General features: G+C 39.0%; 2 protein-coding genes across 2 annotated transcripts; one reads left to right on the top strand and one right to left on the bottom strand.

Moving 5' to 3' along the window:
* Positions 1-2,823: 2,823 nt before the first annotated feature.
* On the bottom strand, positions 2,824-11,278 carry tm4sf5 (transmembrane 4 L six family member 5). The gene is made up of 5 exons (XM_003449379.5): positions 10,885-11,278; positions 9,771-9,851; positions 7,971-8,113; positions 5,428-5,620; positions 2,824-3,201 (listed from the first exon to the last, which is right to left on the bottom strand). The coding sequence occupies exons 1-5, from the start codon at positions 11,056-11,058 to the stop codon at positions 3,184-3,186; spliced, it is 609 nt and encodes a 202-aa protein (XP_003449427.1). The 5' UTR covers positions 11,059-11,278; the 3' UTR covers positions 2,824-3,183.
* A 5,613-nt stretch (positions 11,279-16,891) lies between these two features.
* zgc:103586 lies at positions 16,892-20,020 on the top strand. Its single transcript, XM_003449378.5, has 5 exons — positions 16,892-17,149; positions 17,247-17,363; positions 18,583-18,694; positions 18,761-18,818; positions 19,724-20,020. The coding sequence occupies exons 1-5, from the start codon at positions 17,143-17,145 to the stop codon at positions 19,835-19,837; spliced, it is 408 nt and encodes a 135-aa protein (XP_003449426.1). The 5' UTR covers positions 16,892-17,142; the 3' UTR covers positions 19,838-20,020.
* Positions 20,021-20,042: the final 22 nt, after the last annotated feature.

Genomic DNA, 20,042 nt, shown 5'->3' with positions numbered 1-20,042 from the left:
CAGCTCCTGCATGCAGAGTGGAGCACAGACTGTCAGGTTTGCCTTGAAGCAATGGTGCAAACAGGCAAAGTGACACTGTGTCTTGTTGCTAATGCACATTATCACATCTCATAATAACACACTTCCCACTAACACGGGTGTCAGCATCTGCAGACACTTTGAAACCAACATGACTCAGACAAAATGTCTTCGTATCTGGATACCTGACCAGCAAGTTTTTATCGTGATTGATTGTGACAAAGTGATTTTGTTCTGATCAATAAACAGTTCAAATTTGGATTTTAAGATCTGTTGATTTTGGAGATGCTGAGCGAGGCGCTGAATGTGTGTGCCTCACTGTCTGCTTTGTGGATCTGCTTCTGTTATTAGTGGTTGCCATAATGACCGGGTGGTGGACGGCGCTGAGTTATCAGGTACGTGCGTCTGAGCTGAAATTTGTGTTTGGCCAGTGGCTGCAGGATGACTGCTACTTTCAGATTAGGCCGCGGTGTGTGGGTGTGTTGAAGAGCTCTCCACCAAGAAACAAGTGGGGGAAGCTGCAGAGAAGAGTACACAGCTGCACAAACAGCAGGTTAATTGAATGTTTCTGGGAACGGCCAGATCTGCTTCGATGTCCCGTTTCCCTCCTGGCTCAAGCTGAGGCGAACAAAACAAAAGAATTTTATGCTCAAATGACCAGCCTGCCTCCTTTCCCCCTCAGAGATGTGTGCACGTACGCCACACCATTAAATGGATCTTTCTTTGCTTCTCTGGATTCTTTCACTGGGGCTCCGATTTGCATGAAAACTGGCAGAGAGCAGGGGCCCCTTCCTCTCTTACTCCCCTTCCCCTCATTCTTTTATTCCAAAATCGGGCACACTTTGTGCGCTGACATTATGCAAGAGAGCAGCACAGCACCGGACACTCAGTCAGCTAAGATTTGGCTCAAAGTGTTGGCCAGATCAGCCTAACTCCTCCTCCGTGTCCTGGGGGTTTGTGGAAACAAAAACATGTTGAGAATAATTTTGTGCTTGAGTTTTGCAACAAAGGAGCAGAGTCATGATTCAATCTGTGGCACACATGGACCCCAGAGAAGGAACTAAGAAAAGAGACATCATTAATGAGGAAATCAGGCCACTGAAGCAGTTTAAATTCATTTATCTCTGCTGCCAAAGGGGCTCAGCCTACCTTACAGATACAGCTTTGGGTTATTTGGCATGACCTAAGAGAGAGTGTCTATATTTACCTGGGTGCAGTCTCACAACAGGCTTTTACCTTGAAAGTTAGGTAACAATTACCACGAAGCTGCTCCAGGCAGCAAAAGATTACGAGCTTAACCTGCACCTACACTAACAGGCACTCCTTCTGTGTACATCTGCAGTGTTCCCAGTGTCCACAGGGGGCGTTCTGACCTTTGGCCTTGTGTCTAATCAAAATAATCTCGTTACAGCTGGCTCTGTCACTACACAGAAACAGGATGAGATGAGTAATTTACAGAGTTGCTAACTCTGATGTGTTCAAGTCCTTCTGGATAATCGGAGTTAACTGGTGACACAGTGCAGAGACTTCTGTTACAGCTCTGTGTGTGTGTTTACTGCGCAGTCACATTGTGAGGGCGTGACTGAGTTTTTGGAGATAAGAAAGAAGTCTGTAACAAATAGTAGGGTTTAATACTGGGGTAAAATGAGCTGCAGGTTAAGGCCGGGATGTCAGATTCATTGTTCATTATGGGCCACATACAGCCAAGTTTGATCTTAAGTGGGCCACACCAGTGAAAATCCTCTGTCAGTGTAAAGATTGCTGCTTTGGGCTTAAGCTGTAAGAAATAAATGTGTAAAAGTCATGTTAGCTCAGTTAGCTAGTTAAAAGCATTTCCTCTCTTTGTTTTTTTATGGGGAACCCCTTAAAAATCATAAATATCTATAGAAGACAGTGAAAAAAAACAGGAACTTTCTTCTAAATGTTTATCTGTTCATTTTATTTTGGTGAAGGTAGAAATGCTGTAAAACCTCTGAAAATACATTTAAAATTTATGCTTCGTTCACGTTTTCCAAAGTTATCCTTTGGACAAGATTTGAGTCTTTGGCAGGCCGATTCTTATGTTCGACACCCCTGGGTTAAGAGTCACTGTTCAGCCCTGTAAAGTGAGGGAGATGCCACTGTGTGAGAAGGATGCCACATGACTAATAATCCCCAATTTTATAAAATAACTACCCTCTGTGGTAAATATGACTTAATATATCATATGAGTTTGACTCTGGAGGGAAAATATGCAACATATAACACATTTAACTAGTTAGATGCACATTTTAAAGACCAAAGAGGTTAAAAAACATCTGGTATAAATACATCTCCTTGGACCATTATTCTGACAGCTCATAGTAACAAAAGTGCAGAGGATAGAGTAGAGACAGGCACAGGCAACAGCTGCTGCACAATAACAACATGTGGTGTTGGACATGCAGGTACAGCAACACTTCCACTGACACTTGTATAAAAAACAAACACACGGTCATGGACACAGAGCTGGAGTCAGATGATGAGTAACAGGTAACCTGGATCTGTGGTCTATATGTGATGCTGCTGTGGGTGCCCATTTCACACACAGTGAGGTTGATCCACCTTTTATTCTTCATTTGGATCCGCATGATGTTGTAGATGATGGATGATACGGTCATCTCAGGCACAGAATTCACAACCAGCAAGTCCAAGGTAATATCTTTATATTACTGTGTGTATATAGATGTTTGGATCCTGAAATATATGTTAATGCTGCTGTGAGAGCTGTATCTGCTGCAGCTGTAGCAACAGTGTGTCTGAATGTAATGAAGAGCAAATCCAACGTCATTTAAAAATATGCTGCCTTTATTTTTTTATAGCTTTGATCACATTTGTCACCTTTACCTGGTATACAGTGTAAGCCCAAATAAAACAGTTATTTACAATTTATTCATATCCGTCCTGTGTTGATTCCTCAGCACAGAAATTACTCCTTATTTAATAAATTATTTCAGTTAAAGGAATTAAATCGGGAGAAACAAACAAGAAGATTGCAAATTCACAAAATAATGGAGTTCGGTTTCGACACATTCTGGAAAGAGGAAACAAAAGCGAGTCGATGAGCTTCTTCACAGAATTGGCACCAATGGAGAAAAGTGTGGGGCCCTTTTGTGGGCCGTCACAGCAGGATTGTCTTCATCACGCTTACAGCCCGCTTTCATCCTGCAACAGGACAAACGTCACATGTTCAGTTAACATATCGGACAGGACGCCGGCTCTCAGATGACTAACAGGGGCGTTAATAAACTGGAGAACCGTGTTAATATGTAGACATCTGATGATACAGTTCACATGTGAATGTGGACATTCTGGACAAGTTTCCACTGAAGCACGTTGCTAAATACTTTGGATATAATGTCTTAAGATAAATAGGAAAACGCAGGTCATCAGTAGATGTTTAACCGTGCGCTAAATGTGAGCTTAATCTTTAGCATGTGGATTTGTCTTGTCGTTTGTACAGTTCATGTTGGTGTTTATGAATTTTGACCTTTACCATGTTTTCCGTCAAGCTGCTGGTTTACCTATTGCACCTTTATGGAAAGAAATCTGTCACTGCTTTTACATCATGTATTTTTTGAGTAATTCTTTTAGCTGCTGCATCAAGAGGAAGGTATTGGAAAATATTATCTGAAATATTTTTATGAACTTGAAAGTTTTTGTTTAAACTAAGCCTTTATTTTTGAGTTTGGTGTTTTAGCTTTAGATTTCTTTGTGCAAGTTTGGATTTTTATGCTACATGCACTCATTGCACTTTTGGAAAAATGTGCTTATTTGTGAGTTTGCGCTTCAAACACAAACAAGCAGAGGTTTTGGATTGCATAACGACTAAAGACAAACAACAGATAAAATTAGCTTGGCTCTGCACAAAAGTATGAAGATCCTGTTCACAGCAACTGAAACCTACAAATGACACATTATGTCTCATATCAATCAATCAATCAATCAATTTGTACATCAGCCATAAACTGCTCTGTAAAAAGATACATTGAAAAGGTTAAAACTATGTAAAAAAAAAAAAAAAAAAAAAAGTGAACATGTCCTGGTAATTGTCTGTCTGTATATTATCCATATTTTTTAACAGAGGTTTCTATAAATGTTAAAATTCAAAGTGTTGGGTTAAAAATACGTGAAAAAATCTGTAAAAAATGTTTATGGAAAATTCCTTCATTTAAAAAAGCTACATTGTATTTTTACAGTATAATTTAGATGGACGTGTGTGACTTCTTTTACCAGATAGTTAGACGACCGTTTTGCACTCGAGTTTTACATTTTAGCTGTTTTGGAAATCATATGTGATTACATTTGGATGTGAGGATGGTTTAGTTTAGTGAAATGATCCATTGTACACTACTGTGAAATTAATTTGTCTACTGAACACAGCCCCGAAACAAAGTGTATTGTGTGCTCACTCCTTGAAGTATCTTTTAGAATAACATAGCACCAAACAAGCGAGCGGCGGGTCTGACAGAGAACCAGAGGGCCTGTGGTATCGGCTTGAGCTTGAGATTGAGCAGCTATGTTCTGAAGCAGCGGTGTCAAACCCAGCTTACAGTGAAGAAAAAGTTTTGTAATCTCATTGCTCAGACTGTCTTGTAATTACAAAAACGGAAAGTTTTTGTTAATTTACAAATGTTTTTTTCTGACCTCCTGACACATAACCTGCTTTATCAGCTATTTTACTCTACATGGGAGCATAATTTATACAATTAATTATTAACAGAAAAAAATAAAACAACCATAAAGAAGGTTCATTTTCATTATTATGTGATTTCTTTGTGCAACCAGAGGAGTCGCCCCCTGCTGGTTATTAGAGGTATTAAGGGTTAGGGCACATATACACTGGCTCCACTTTTTCTTTTCCTAGAGCTTTTATACAGTCTGCAGTCTAAATTAGTTTAATAATACAAAGTGTAGATTTTTTTAAGACCTTATTTCCCAAAATGTTTAAAAATTCCTTTAAATTAGTGCTGTTTCCGTCCCCACTGAGAGCCATTTTCCTGTGCAGAAACATTCCCAAAACAGCCAAACTCCTCACTTCATTTATCAACACAGGATCCAAACTACAAAACTTGTTTTTGTAATCCGTGACAGGCTGGATGGAAGTCATGAACCGCAATCCAAGAGTTCTAAAGAAATTCAGTCTGGAAGTACAAAATGGCCAAAGGCCATAAATGGAGTTGCTGAGAAGAGCTGACTCAGTTCCAGCAACCAAACAAGCTACAGCACATTAGTGAGCCGTCACTATGACTCTCATGTTTGAATAAACTGTTTACAATTTTACTGCCTCGAACGTCTGACCTCTGAGACTCACAAATACACTCAAGTGATTAGAAAGAATTCCTCTACCCTCGCCCGGCTCAGGCGGAGGTTTAGGATTCGTTCACTTACGTCTTTGCTGTCCCGACAGTCCCCGCAGATGCATCCCAAACAGCCGTTGATCGCCTGGAGGCCGCAGAGCACAATCTGCAGCAAGCCCATGGCCAGCAGGATGGAGAACAGAACGATGTTCCACAGCACTATGTTTTTAGGGTGCACACATGTAGTCCACAAATCCTGGTTTACAAGGTAGCTCCCATTGCCCCTGTGAAGGAGAGGACCAGTGGAGCATAAGCAGTGACCAGGGTCATACTAACAGCATCAATGAAAATATGGATGAGAATGAGGAAGTGAAGAAAAAGCTGTGATGGTGGAAGAGAAGGAGAAAAAAGTGTGAGGTGGTGAAAGAAAGCTTACTTATTTACATAAATATTAAAGGAATACTTCTGAGAAATAATTTATATTTTATTTCTTGCTGATATGTGTTCAATCCAGCTCTCACGTCCCCTTAAATCAACACAGAGACTGGAAACAGGTTAATCCAGTCCAGACAAGAAAAAGCAAGTCTATGCTGCAGCTCAAAATCTCACGAACTTCTTGTTTGTTTGAAAAATCAAAGATTGGATATGATATAATTTAATATTTTATAGCATTATTGTATTATTGCTACAATCATGTGAAAAAAAGTGTATTTCACAGGGCCTAATAGGACCTGGCTGGATCAACAAATGAAAGCTGCCCAAGTCCAGTGACTGCAAAACAAGCCAAAACCATCACCCCACCACCGCCGTGCTGACAGCTAGTATGAGGTGTTTGTGTTTATATGCTGTGTTTGCTTTTTGCCAAATGTAACACTGTGCATTATGTCCAGACATTTCAAATATGGTCTCATCTGTCTGAAGGACAGAAGTTTTGTGGCTCATTCAGATGCACCTTTGCAATCCTAAGTAGTGCTGGGATGTTCTTTTTACAGGAAGAAGCTTTAAGCTTTGGTTGTTCACAGGACTGCATTTTGTTACCAGCTCAACAGCGAGGGTTAAAAAAATAAGAAGCCAACACAGAATACCAAGAACAGCAGTAAACAGCTGTTCAGTAAACTGAAAATGAGTCACAATGTCCAACTTGAATAGTTTGAACATGCAAACGTAAGGTTATGTCCCTGATTTAGCTGCTCATGGGGCGAATTTATATTAGGGCTTAAAGTTTTTCATTGGTCAACATCCATCTGCAGTATTTTCTCTTGAAATTACCTTTCACGTCAAACACTATCACTGCAGGACGGTGCTTGATCAGCGTTTACTCTGTAGCCAGTAAATATTTATATATGACATCTTCAAACTTTATTTAAAGGCTGTTGAAGGTTAACGCTTTCCTGTCCCGCCCCAAAACGGCGTCACACAAAGAAGTACAGAATACATTACAAAACAACGAAGTAAACCAAAATACACTGATACATAAATGAATCATTTCCCTCTTTGCAATCTAGAATTCTGAAAAATTTGTTTCCTCAATTTGATATCTTATAGCAGCCTATTCATAGTGACACAGACAGCAAACACAAAGGCTTCTTTCCCAGCCTCCTTCCTCGTAGCAGATATAGAGCATATCTTGTGATCTGAGAGAATCACTTCTTGTTTTTCACATCATCCTTTCAGCACTGTTAGAGATATTAAATACCTAAATAGTTTGACCTAAAAATTGACAGTTAACAGAACAGAAACGAGAAAGAGGAACTTAAAGTTTTCTGGAGGAAGGATAAGCCCAGGTCACATGTTAATATCCCACCATGCATTGTGTAATCAGACTTGTTTTTCTTGGTTTGCCCTTTAAACTGCTGTCATCACAGACAAGCCTGAATATTAACAACAAGCTCATATTTATTAACAGTTGTCCCAATCGCATAAGGGGCCTTTATCACCTGCTTGTAAAATGACTCGGCGGTGACGATCACATTAGGTGGATGATTATGTAACCGTTTTAATCCCATCTGAGCATCGATGAATATTACAACCGTTTTAAAAGGTCAAGAAACAGGTGATGAGAACAAGTGGCCGAATGTTCTCATCATCAGTTTCCAAACCCAAGCTTAGGACACGTGATGGAACATACTGGTTCGCTGTGCCACCTACTGGACTTTAAGAGTATTGCAGGATAGGGGTGAAAGGGGACGGTGACGTGGAGAAGGTGGTACTGATAAAAAGATAGGAAGCTGAGCTGTACATTGGAGGGATAGTGGATATACTGCACAAAGGAAGATGAAGATGGAGTCATTAGGCAGGAGGAAAAGAGGAAGACCTCAGAGGAGGTTCATTGATGTAGTAAAGGAGGACATGTTAGAGGTTTGGTGTGACAAAGGGGGATGTTAGGGACAGGGTGAGACTCTAACAAAACCAGCCAAAGGAAGAAAAATAATATAGTAATAATTATATATTTTGGTGCTTCTCAAAGAAAGATAAAGCAGTTAAATATAACTTAAGAGAAAAGAAGAATAACTTCAAAAGGAAATGTATATATTAGGGTATCAGTCAAGACTATAATTACTGGCTCAATCTGCTGTTTCAGTGCTTATAAAAAAGTACATTTAAAAAATATAACGATGAAGGTGGAACACTCACTTGCCCGTGTCTTTAAAGGGGTACTCCCAGTGGCCACTTTCCACCTGGCACTTGGGTCCAACAGCCAACCCAGCTGAGGCGACACTAGTGCAGTAAATCCCTCCAAGAACGCCGACGGCGGAGGATATGACCGAGCTGAACATCTAAAAGTAAGATGAGCACATTTAGGTGCTTTTTCACTTGTGCAAGAGATTATGAATTATTGTTATTGCACAAGTGTGTTTGTTCTTTACAGGGATTTTTTTAGGTGATCTCTTTCCAGTCATTCATCATTTCTTTCTTTCTTCTTTCTTTTTTTTTTAATTTTCTGGGACAAGTTCATGTTTATTTTACTCAAAATTAATGTGGAAAACAAGTGGAAGGAACCATGAATCATTGTAGGAGACACGGAAGTTTTGTGAAGCATACAATAAACATATATATATATAAAACCTAATAATTTTCTGTTAAGGGTTTTGGTTTCCATATTGAGGTTTTTAGAAAAGTCCATGAACGAGGCATGGAAAAGAGAGAACTTGTGTTGCTTAACTTCTATTTCAAAGAGAAAAGTGATTTCCTTTTTTGTTTTTTAACTTTTTTTTTCTGAAAACATGCAAAAATATAAACAATCATGCCCTAAAACTAAAACATTATCAACTCAAGCATTATGGAGCTTTACTTACCTTTTATTTTTAGGATTTTCTTTTTCTTTTAATAATAAATAAGCAGGTGGACTTTGAGTAAAGCTCAACACAAAAGTTTATTTTATCCCCTGTAGAAAAATTATTAGGTTACTAATTAACAAATATCATGTTTTATGGCTTTTATCCAATATATAAAATATAAACAGTGCTTAAAAATGTATTAAACTGCCAACCAGTGTAAGGTTTAGGCTGCAGTTGCCCTAAATTAACAGTGTTGGTAATAACATTAAAAAAAAGTTTCTGTTATAGTGTCTGTAATGGTTAATCCACCAGTACGCAGAAGCTCTTTAATCAAAACAACATTTTTAATGCTAAAATATAAGTAATTTTGTTATCCAGGAATTTTAAACAGCCAGTTTTACACAAAAATTGATTACTTGCTAATATAAAAATCTAATGCATATTTCCCCAATAAATAAAAATATCATTTCTAGCTTTAATCAAGTTTTTTGTACTAAAAATAAATATTTGTGTTTTCTTGTTTTTATGACAGTCGATCTGATGAATTTACTAACCCCTTTATGTACTGTTGTTGATATCACTGCAAGGTTATCTGCCCAAAATAAAAAGGAATTGTAAAATGTACGTCTGTGATGTGTTACTGGACAGCGATGGACAGCTCATGCACACAGTGGCTTTCTGCCTATGCTTACTCAAAGTTAGCCATTTATGGTCTCAGTGCATATAATTAACAATAATGAAAACGTGAACTTTTTATTTAGTTTTTTCTTTCTAAGTGTCAGTGACCTAAGATGCTAAAAGTCAAAGCAGTGCATATTTTTAAAAATTGCTGTCTGGTCATTCAGACTTAATGGCTCCTCACTTCTGTAATTAGCGATGCAGTTCCTAATAATCAAAGAGAAGTGAGGATCTGGAATTCAGATAAAGAGCTGTACTTCTGCAAAACATCTTCAGCAAAACCTTAAATACTTATTGTTTGAAGTACAAATAATTCTCTTTGTCAGAGCATCTGGGTACATTAATGATCATGCACTAAAGTTTGTCCTTTGGACTTATATATACCTTTTATTACACATCATTATCAGTGCAGTCCCCCACACACAACAGTATTGTGTAACATGGAAATGCAATAAATCTTTCAAATGATTTAACTCACCCGGCAGCGGTTGCCACAGCAACCTTGTCCACAGCAACCCTTGCCCCCGGCCCTGATAGCTGAACAGCTCGGACACAGCATCTGACAGGTGCAGAGACAAAACATTATGTCTGCTATCAAAAAAAACTGTTTTTGTTGTTGATGAATCCTATCAAAAAAAAAAAGTTTTTCTATTTTTTTGTGTCCACCCACAGGTTACATACTTATTTGTGTGCGAGCATGTGCACAATTGTGTGTGTGTTCGCTTATCTATCAAACCAAATATTTGTAAATCCTGCATCAAGGTTTACCCAGCGGGCAGCGACATCCCAAAGATAGACGAAAGGGATCAAACTTCCTGGTCTGAACTGAAAAGTTATGCTGAAGTACAATGGCCAGCTCTCTCAGAGAATCAAAAGATTAAATATTTATGAATTATTTATTGATAGTGATAGCTCATACAATGTCAAGATAGTCCCCTTTTAATAGGGGAAGTGTAATACAATTTAACTACTTTAGCTTCTTTAATAGCAGTAAGGAAGCTAAAGTAATGAAAGCTGCCAAATGAATGTAAACGCTACAACATTTCTATCTCAATTATAGCAGTATAAATACTTTAGTACTGCATTTTATTGTATTCTTATTATTAAAGATCCTTAATATGAGCTGTGTGATTTGGTTACATTATTTATTTATTTTCAGAATGACTTACATTTACATTCTTCTTCATTGTTTTGGTATCTGAAGCATGTTCTATGTACACATAAGCTGAGCTAGAATTTAAAATGTTTACTCTGTGAGTCATAACATCTTTAAAATAATCCCTCACCACTGTTAAAGGTGCTGCTTTTACTGGTTATACATATGACAAGTCAAATAATAACATCGCGCCTAACCCCAAACCGCTAATAAGGTGATAGAGACAAAGAGCAGTGTACTATTAATAAAAATGCACTAACAAAACTCTATTATAATCTAAAAATGATCATACAGTAGTAATTCTCAATAAAACTCAATAAAAGTAAGCAGTTTAACTTTACTAGTTTACACTAGGCAACATAACGGCTGAAAAACCCAATAAAAATGAGCAATAAAACATTTCACCAGACTCTCTATGTGGAACTGGTTTACTCACAATCAGGCCTCCTCCGAGGAGCCCCCCCATGAGCCAAACCTCGGTGGAGATCTCACTGGTGTTCAGTTGCTTCCCGTCGGGGAAGAAAAGAAGCAAGTTGGAGATGATGCAGATGAAGGCTGAAGGCAGCAGGATCAGGCCCACCAGGCGGGCGCACTTTCCTGTACAACACATGGCTTAAGCTTCTTTTTTTTTCTTTCACTTGGCTCCTCTGGGGATCTGACTCTCCTCTCAAGAGGAAGTCGGTGAAAATTGCAGGAAACCAAAAAGAGGAGGTGAACGAGAGAGAAAGAGAGAGCGAAAGAGAGCGAGAGAGAGGAGATCACCTGTGGCGGCTCACGCCACGAAACTCAAATACAAGCAGTGACCGTTACAGCGGGGAACAGAGAGGGAACAAAGGCCAGATGTTGGCGTGGGTGCTACCGATCTATGATGTCAGAGCTGGGCGTCACCTCACACGTCACACGTCTTAGATAAAGATGAAAAGTCTTGAGGCAGAGACTTATATTTGTAATGTAAAGTTAACCAGAAAAAAAAGTGACCACTGATAGACTACATGGAGGGGGGGGGGGCGGGGGGCTCTCTGAGAGATCAGTGCATTCAGTCTTAACGAGGCTGGGAGAAAACCGCCAGATCACCATCGTCGTATGATTTCACACAGCTCTGAAATTAACAATTTCATGTGAAAAACACTTAAAAACATTATGAAAAGTCAGGACTCGAGCTGATTGGTTACCTATAATATTTTGTAAAGATTTTTGTAAAGTTTTTAAGCATTGCAGTAAAGATTTAAACCAAACAGCTCAGCACTTGAAACACAACATCCCGCTGCTTTTACTTTCACCCAACACAAATTATCATTGTTCACTGCTTTGTTTTACTTTAATTTCTGCTCATTTTTACCTTTTGAAGCCATAGAAAGGGTTAATCAGCTCACATTGACTACATTTATAGCATGTGTCAGTATAACAAATGATAGTGCCATAAAAGTGCTTTCCACCATCTGCTCATATCAGTCCACCCATGACTGAAGGGTGTGCTGATAACGATTTTTTCCATGCACCCGATGAATCAATCACTCATTCAGTCACTCAGAAACAGTATTAAATGTCCAGATTATTTGGGCTCAGAGTCTGGACAGCATTAAAAAAAAAAGACAGAAGACAGAAATGTGCAATAGAAATGAATGCGTGGACTCACAACTATGAAAGTTGTGCAAGTTAAATCCACACCAGAGAAAAAAAACACATGAAAAAGATGCATAAATCGTGGTCTATTCATTTAAAATGTACATTTATTTTGAGAGGAAATCATCGCACCTCAGTATCAGCGCTCAGGTCAAACTCCATCACCTGTGATGGTACCTGGGGGGGTCTCGGGGAAGGATGATGCCAATGCACATTCTACAAGTATTACACCAGCCGGGTTCCAAAAAGGCCTGAATCCATCTCAGACCTGCCACCCACTGAAAACATTTTCTGAATTTCAAAATGCAGCAAGTATGACAGAGGAGCCCAGGACCTGCTGACACACTTACAATTCTCTATCTCTCAAGAAAGCACTGAATCACCTCTACGCACTGTGCTGCATGACAGCGATTCACCACAGTGATAAAGATGTCGCTATAAAAAGACTCTTTGCCCTCATAAACATGAAGCAATAATTCTGAATAAAATGCAGCTGACATATATAAAATCAAAGGTTGATTTATTTTTGAAATCATTAATCATTAATGAAAAGTGCTTGGTGTAAACTGACTGTATACCAATGAAGTAAATTTCCATTTCATTTAAATCTTTCCATTGTACTTACATAACAAAATTACAGGGACATTTTTTTTTTTTTTACATGTAATCAAATTACTTAATGTGGGCATAAATATTTTTGAGTTCATGCCACTTTACAGGAAATGTGTCTCATTCAAACTGAGCAAATAGTTATTCACCAAAAGCAATCTATTCAGTTTCAATCTAGTTTTATTTATATAGCAAATCACAACAACAGTTGCCTTAAGGCGCTTTATATTGTAAGGCAGACCCTACTATAATACAGAGAAAACAGAGAACCTCTGTGAGCAAGGGCTTTGACGATAGTGGGAAAGAAAAACTCCCTTTTTACAGGAAGAAACCTCCAGCAGCACTAGGTGCAGCATTCAGGGGCTGTGTCCCAATTCAGGGTCTGCACGCTTGAAGTACGCATTTCAAGTGCGAGTACGTCACCGCCACGCGACGACGGCTGTCCCAATTCGAAGTGTACTTCAAATGCATACTCCAAATGCGCCGTCAATTTCCCCAAATATCAAGCGTGGTCCGGTGCACGCTTCGTGGTCCCATATATCCCACAATCCATAGCGCGGCGGTGGGTGTGGATAATTTTGCCGCAAAATACGGCAGAAGGGAGCGGCCGAAGAGTGAACTGTCAAAAGTAAGTACTGAATATGATGTCACTTATTTATGTGCGAATGTTTAAGAACATTAAAACATTACTGTTGGCCACATGTCGGCAAAGTTATGTGACATTAGTAATGTTTGTACTTTCAGTGGTAACTTGGTTTTAAAGCCTTTACTTCTAAATATATATATAGTTGACCTTAATCTTACAGAGAATGTGATGATTTTATGGATAATTAAAGTCAGTCATATATCCACAAACACAACAAGCTGAAAGTCAGTGATGCTGCTCGGTTTGCAGTCCTGAATATGACGGCACAAGCAGGATTCACTGCACTGTTAATGTTAGCTATGTTATATTGCTGCCTCTGTTCGGTGGTGTGGAGCCAAACGGACTTTAACGTGTGTTTGAACGAGCTGACGGTTCACTCGTTAAGCTGAAAGAAAGATGCTTTAATCACAGGAGTCACACATGTGTCCACTGGACCATCTGGAACTCTTCTTGTTCAGCACTCGTAATAACACAAACACTAAATCCTCCTTCTCTTGTGCTGTTTTGTAGCAGTGTATACACCTGAGACTGTCACCTGTCTGTCTGTCCTGCACTCTCTCTCTGTTTCTTTCTCTCTGATTGTGGAATAAAAGTATGAACATGTATTTATAAGTTACACTTGTGTTTGAATCCTGCAGCTTATCACACATTTGATTTCCATGTGTGACGACTGCAAGTGTCCAGAGTGAGGACAGGCTGAGGGACCCACTGCTGCACATCGTCTGTGAGGCTTTGCACCCCTGATGATCCACCAGGACAAACTCAGCAGTGTGTGAGGAAGAGGAGGAGGAAGAGCCAGCAGCAGCTGACAGATGGAGAGAATAGACAGACTGTTCCCTGTTTGTGAAGGACTGCTAGGAAAGTTTAACATAACTAATTGTCTGTCCTGAATCAGTCTTATTAGGTAATGTTCAAATAATGTTATCATTCCAGTGTTTTCAGTGTGGGAGAAAGTACTCAGGGCCTTCAAGTTACACACTATGAAAGGCAGCAACAAGTTTAATATTCAGAAACCTAAAGTATGTATCAGCAGCAGAATGGAGCTAAAAATAAATGTTTGTTTCAGTTCTATGAAGCTTTGAGTATTTTGGATTAGTAGTACTGCTGTGTTTGTTGCATCATATTGCTGTAATTGTTTATATGCTTTATATATTCTGAGGTAAGTTGATCTATAGTGTTACATCATATTCTATAAGGATGTTATGTGTTTGTATACTTTCTGCCCAGTTTGACCCATTTAGCAGAAGTCGGCCTGTTTAAGGCTCTGATATCTATTCTGTATGACTTAAAGCAGTTATGACATGGTCTGATTTTCTCACCCAATAAAGGAATATTTAATATATCAGTCTACTCTTCATTCTATCAGAAACAGTTATCACAGCTCGTACATTTTCTTTTTACACATATATGTAAGCATTGAGCCAAATTTAGTAATGCCAACATATTGAAAGAACAATGTTTGTCTCTTATATATAATACATCTGTATATACACTGTCAGAGATACTTGTCTTTGAGTGAAGATTTAAGGTGATAGGAAATATAAATAACTGCTACTTGCATCTTTGACCCAGAGTTCAAGCTCATATATATATATAATCTGACAATACATATAATATTGTCCATATTATATTAACATTACCACAGTGAGATGACTTTAGTCTCATGAACAACATTAGCTAATTATCATTTACTAACTAATCTTGAAATGACTGTTCAGTACAGAAATGAAGCCCAGCTATCATGTTTTACAGTCCTGTGGTCTCAACTAATCAAAGTGATGTCATGACAAAAATGAATGACCAACAAAACATTTTTTCTCCTTCATTTCTGTCACACAAAGCTGTATGAAACATTTCTCGCAGTTAGTATCATGGTTGCTAGGCAACCTGAACAGCGCGACGAAGGCTAGACCGTCCCATTTCACAAGACTCTCACTTCCGCACTTCCCGTACTTGTAGTACGCGCCGTACGTAGTACGCGTAGTGTGCGTACTTCAAGCGTGCATACCCTGAATTGGGACACAGCCAGGGTCAACTGATCCAGCAGTAACTATCCGGTCTTTAAGTGATGACGTGATGAAGTGGCCCAAACTACTCTGCGTTTAATAAGGCTTTTGTGGGGGTTTTTTTTTTACATGTTTTAAGACTTTGTATCTTGTTCTATTTAATCTCAACAAGCCCCTAAAAACAGTCAGTGATCACGGTCGGCCTCCCTCTGTTTTTATTACTGCTAATCATTTTAAAGCTGAGTTTTTAAAACTTCACGATGTAACAGCCCAGCCCACGCAGCAGTATATTAATGACTAACCTCTATGTATTGTGGATGGATTGTCTCAGTTGTTCTCTCGACTGAAGTTCGGTCAGTTTACAGCATCCTGCCCTGCGATTGCATTTGTCCCTAAGTTAACGTTCATCCTCCAGCTTCACTGTTTATTTTATGCTAACATAGCTGTGTCGCTAGCGATCACATAGCACCCTACAAACGTCACTGCTGTTTACTTTCCTGTCTTCGTTTATGTTGGAAGTGATAGCAGAGCTGTACGTTTTAATTTTTCACAAATCGCTTAGTCCGAACATGGTACACCATGTTTAGGATTAAACTAGCGAGCTAACTTCCAACTACGTTAAATTTCATAAATTCGGTTTTCATGGATGCCTGGATGTTAAACTTAATTGTTACACCTGTTAGAGCAGCCACACTGATCATTTTTATTACATATGAAAGAATTTAGACAGTTTTTCAACTCTGAGTGATGCCACAGTGATCGTGTGACTTAGGAACCTGCAGCGGAGTTGGGGCCCAGGCACGGCTAATGATGTCAGACTTAGATAAGCTTTATCAAAAAAGAAAGTAGAAAGGGTGTCTGTCTCCCAAATCCAAACTGGAAGCTTTAATATTTAGATATTAATCGAACAGCAGAAAAACTTGTTTTTGGATTAAAAAATAAAATAAAAATAATAATGTGAAGCGTTGAGTACTTGCCAGCAACTATGACTGTGCATTAAACCGCCATCACATCTCTGTGGAAAACACTGGACCGCATAGCAAATGTAATTCGCACAGGAACAACGTGCATAAGAGACCCACTGAAGCACGATTTGTACTTTTAGCAAGAGATTGTGTTCTTTTTAATGAACAAACGTGTGTGCCAGTGCACTGGTGTGGTTCACTGAGCAGCTCTGCGCTACAATGAAAGCTTTTGGCACGGAGAGCTGCACCCGGCTTTGGATACAGAGACGATGATACTTCAAATCATTGTGATGGTTTAATCCTCTCATGGGATTTGTTTAGGAAAGTTCTTGATGACTTTATTTCTAAGTATGTAGGAAACACAGGTAAACAGTAGAGGAAACAAATCCTGACCTGTTCTTCCATCTGTTCAGTTTGCAGGCCCTAAATATGTCCGAGCACTAAACTTGTAAACATGCCCTGCTCTGCCTTAGCCCACAGCAGCTTTATTCACACTTTCTGGTGATGTAGAGCCTCCGAGTGTTTTTAACATTGGTCTGTTTAAAAATGATTGATTGATTCCCATCCCACTTTTCTCGCGAGAAACCAAAGGTCAGGTCTCCTGCAGTCCTGGCCATAACGGTCCAAGTCTGGTCGATGACGTTGCACCCCTGCCAGCCAATAACGTGAACGGTAAACAGTGCGTGTGCAGCTGTCACAAAGCCTGCCCACCTCGCGACCCTCCGGCAGCCGTCAGCAGACCTGAATTAAAAGTCACTTGCATTACCATAGGTACAATTTATTTCTTTGTCACGTGACAGCATAGCTGGTTAAGGTGATATAATCCAGAAGCGTCTTCAGCTACAATGACAGGCAAGTGCACTCCTCTAACCCCCCACAGCTTCTCAGCAGTTTCGGGGGTCCACTGTTTAATCACAGCTGACACAGGTTTGTTGTCTGTCATGCGCAGATCAAGTGAAGGAGCTCGTTTCAAAGTGCCTGCAGGCTCGGGACAAGGCTTACTGTCCATACAGCCGCTTCCCTGTCGGTGCGGCCGTGTTGACAGCAGATGGCGCCATATTCACAGGTAATAACAGACAGGCGTGTCATAGATGCCGTAACATTAAGCAATGGATGAAAGTGCAATTAAGCAAGCAGGCTACTGTACTTAAGTGCAATTAAAAGGTAATTCTTCCTTAATGGTGGCTTCATTTCGGGGGCCAGTATAGTGCATTTTATGTGCTTATTAGTCTATCTGCAGATTAAATGTTGTGATAAAACCACAGCACAGCAGCAACAGCAGCTATAGTGCTCGTAGGCTTCTCGTGTACTAATGCACTGGTTTTTATAATCAAGCAACAAAAACCAGAGACAATATTTATATTCATTTCTAAGATCCTGTACTTTTCTTATTATTACATGTATATAAGCATTTTTCTTATATGCTCTCATGTATATATTTTAGGTTTTGATACTTAGATTTATTTATTTAGGTTGATTCGATTGCAAGTCAGTGCGCTGAAATTTAATTCTAGTGCGCACTCAATGGTGTATGTTCAGAACGACAGTAAATTAACCCAAGCACTTTTCCACGTATAGTACTCACTATAACACATGATTCAATTTACACTTTTATGTGACTGTTCTTCTAATACGTGAATTTGTTTTTATCTATAAACTCAGACCCACAATTAATATATATGTTTGTGTACATTGCACTGTAGTAAATGTTATCGTTTGTTTGTTGTGCAGGATTTTGTAGCTCCTCATAATGCCAATGCACTCATGTGCTACTGCAGTGAAACTTTAATTTCGTGGAATAAACCTATAAACTTTATCTTATCCGATCAGCTTTAATCTCATCTGGCACTAAGCTGAACTTGGCTGTGAATTTCCCAAATGAGAGACAATAAAGGATATTGCTATTCTGTTCTATTCTCTTCTATGCTATTTTATTCTATTCTGTTCTATTGTCTGTAACTTGGTACAGTAGTAAAAATGGCATGCAGAAGTTATAGTACAATAATGTGATCTCTATAGAAAGTAAATAAAACTAACAGAGGCAATTTGCTGTCGTAATTCTTTTTATATATTTTAATAGTTTCGGCAGACTTTATTTATAAAACAATTAACGAATCACAGATTTCGACTTACCAAGAGAAGGCAGTAAAACAGTGAGACTCAAATGTACAACTCACAAAGTAAAATTGCTTTTCAAAAGCCAGAGATATCAAATATGATTTTACGATGCCTCCCAGTAGAGCGCTATAAAAGAGCCCAGGGTCTAAGTATTGTTAGATTTCCAGGCTGCAATGTGGAGAATGCATCTTACGGACTGACGGTGTGTGCCGAGCGGACTGCCATCCAGAGAGCTGTGGTGGAGGGCCACAGACAATTCCGCGCCATCGCCGTGACATGGTAAGTCTCAACAAAGCACGTTGCAACATGTTCCCGAGCACTCATCCTCTCCTCTCCTCTGTGCAGTGACATCAAAGACCGCTTTGTTGGACCATGCGGAGCGTGCCGACAGGTCCTCTTGGAGGTGAGGAGGTGTCTCTAAGGCATTTTTTCACATCTGTGTAATTCAGGAACCCATATTCATCCTGCCCTGTAAAACACATCCACAGTGTGAGGTGCCTGTGTGTCTTCTGGCAGGAGAAGCTGTTTTTTACAGGCTTGTTAAACTAGCACAGTAAAGTGTTATGGCTTTTCTACAGTGAAGGGCACTTTGTATCAGCAAAAAAAGAATATTTTCTCCTCCTAAAATCTTGTCATAAACATTCAAGATTAGATAAGATTTATTATTTGTCCTTTCAGAAATTAAATTTTGACCTTTTGGGAACCTGAGATGTCACTCTTACAGATGTCTGTAGACACTAACAACAAGAAACTGCTGCAGTAACATTGATAAAGATCAAATATGTACGAATATTTGTGAGTGACACCCATATCATGCCACATCATATCATATGTCACCTGGATTTGTTCAGCAGAGTTATACTACAAGGTATAAAAGACCTCTAGGCATGCGATGTTCATAAAGGTGGCACCCCTAACCATGATACATCACTGAGCATGTCTCACCCCTTTCCCACCACTCATGATTCTCAAAGTGGGGTCATACTATGTTGTTGCTGACCTGTGATCTTACTGCTGATGTTTACAGTCTGATTAGAAGTGATTTTTTCTGTAATCTGATGGACCATTTTAATGAAAATTAAGAACTCAAACCACTCTAAACCTCCTGGTTTAGATACATATAGCTCTTAGATATATAATATAATATAATATAATATTTATTAATACCTATATCATTTATAATATTTATAAAAGTGATATTTTATTCCTAGTGAGTCTTGCCTGGGCTTTGAAATACTTTATGTTAGGTCTAAACCTTGCTTGCTGATATTTTTATATACTGTTTTGCTTTCTCTCTGTGTTTCACAGTTTGGATCAGACTGGACTGTATACTTGACCAAGCCGGACGGCTCTTACAAAGAAACCAGCCTCAATGAACTGTTGCCTTTAGCCTTTTCCCCATCACATCTAGCTAAGAACTGATGAAACCTCAGCGAGATCCTTCTTTGGCTGATCTTACAGTGACATGGCAAAATTAAGGAATTAAATAAATAAAAGTAATATACTCTGTAGACTTCTATCACCTTTGAAGTTGTTTTACGATAAATAAATATAAATGTGATGCCAAGCTTCCCATAAACAATAAAGCTTACTGTTTTAAGCGTCTGATGGGTTTTTTTGTTGTTAT

The sequence above is a fragment of the Oreochromis niloticus genome, linkage group LG3 (genome assembly GCF_001858045.2).
Source record: "Oreochromis niloticus isolate F11D_XX linkage group LG3, O_niloticus_UMD_NMBU, whole genome shotgun sequence".
Taxonomy (NCBI): Eukaryota; Metazoa; Chordata; class Actinopteri; order Cichliformes; family Cichlidae; genus Oreochromis; species Oreochromis niloticus.
This window is presented reverse-complemented; position numbering and strand designations above follow the sequence as displayed.

Coding starts and splice junctions, on each gene's coding strand:
- tm4sf5 (XM_003449379.5), bottom strand. CDS start 11,058: ATGTGTTGTACAGGAAAGTGCGCCCGCCTGGTGGGCCTGATCCTGCTG. Junction 9,852..10,884: donor TCCTCGGAGGAGGCCTGATT/GTGAGTAAACCA, acceptor TGCACCTGTCAG/ATGCTGTGTCCGAGCTGTTC. Junction 5,621..7,970: donor CCCTTTAAAGACACGGGCAA/GTGAGTGTTCCA, acceptor TCTCCTTCACAG/GGGCAATGGGAGCTACCTTG.
- zgc:103586 (XM_003449378.5), top strand. Junction 18,695..18,760: donor CGCGCCATCGCCGTGACATG/GTAAGTCTCAAC, acceptor TCCTCTGTGCAG/TGACATCAAAGACCGCTTTG. Junction 18,819..19,723: donor GCCGACAGGTCCTCTTGGAG/GTGAGGAGGTGT, acceptor TGTGTTTCACAG/TTTGGATCAGACTGGACTGT.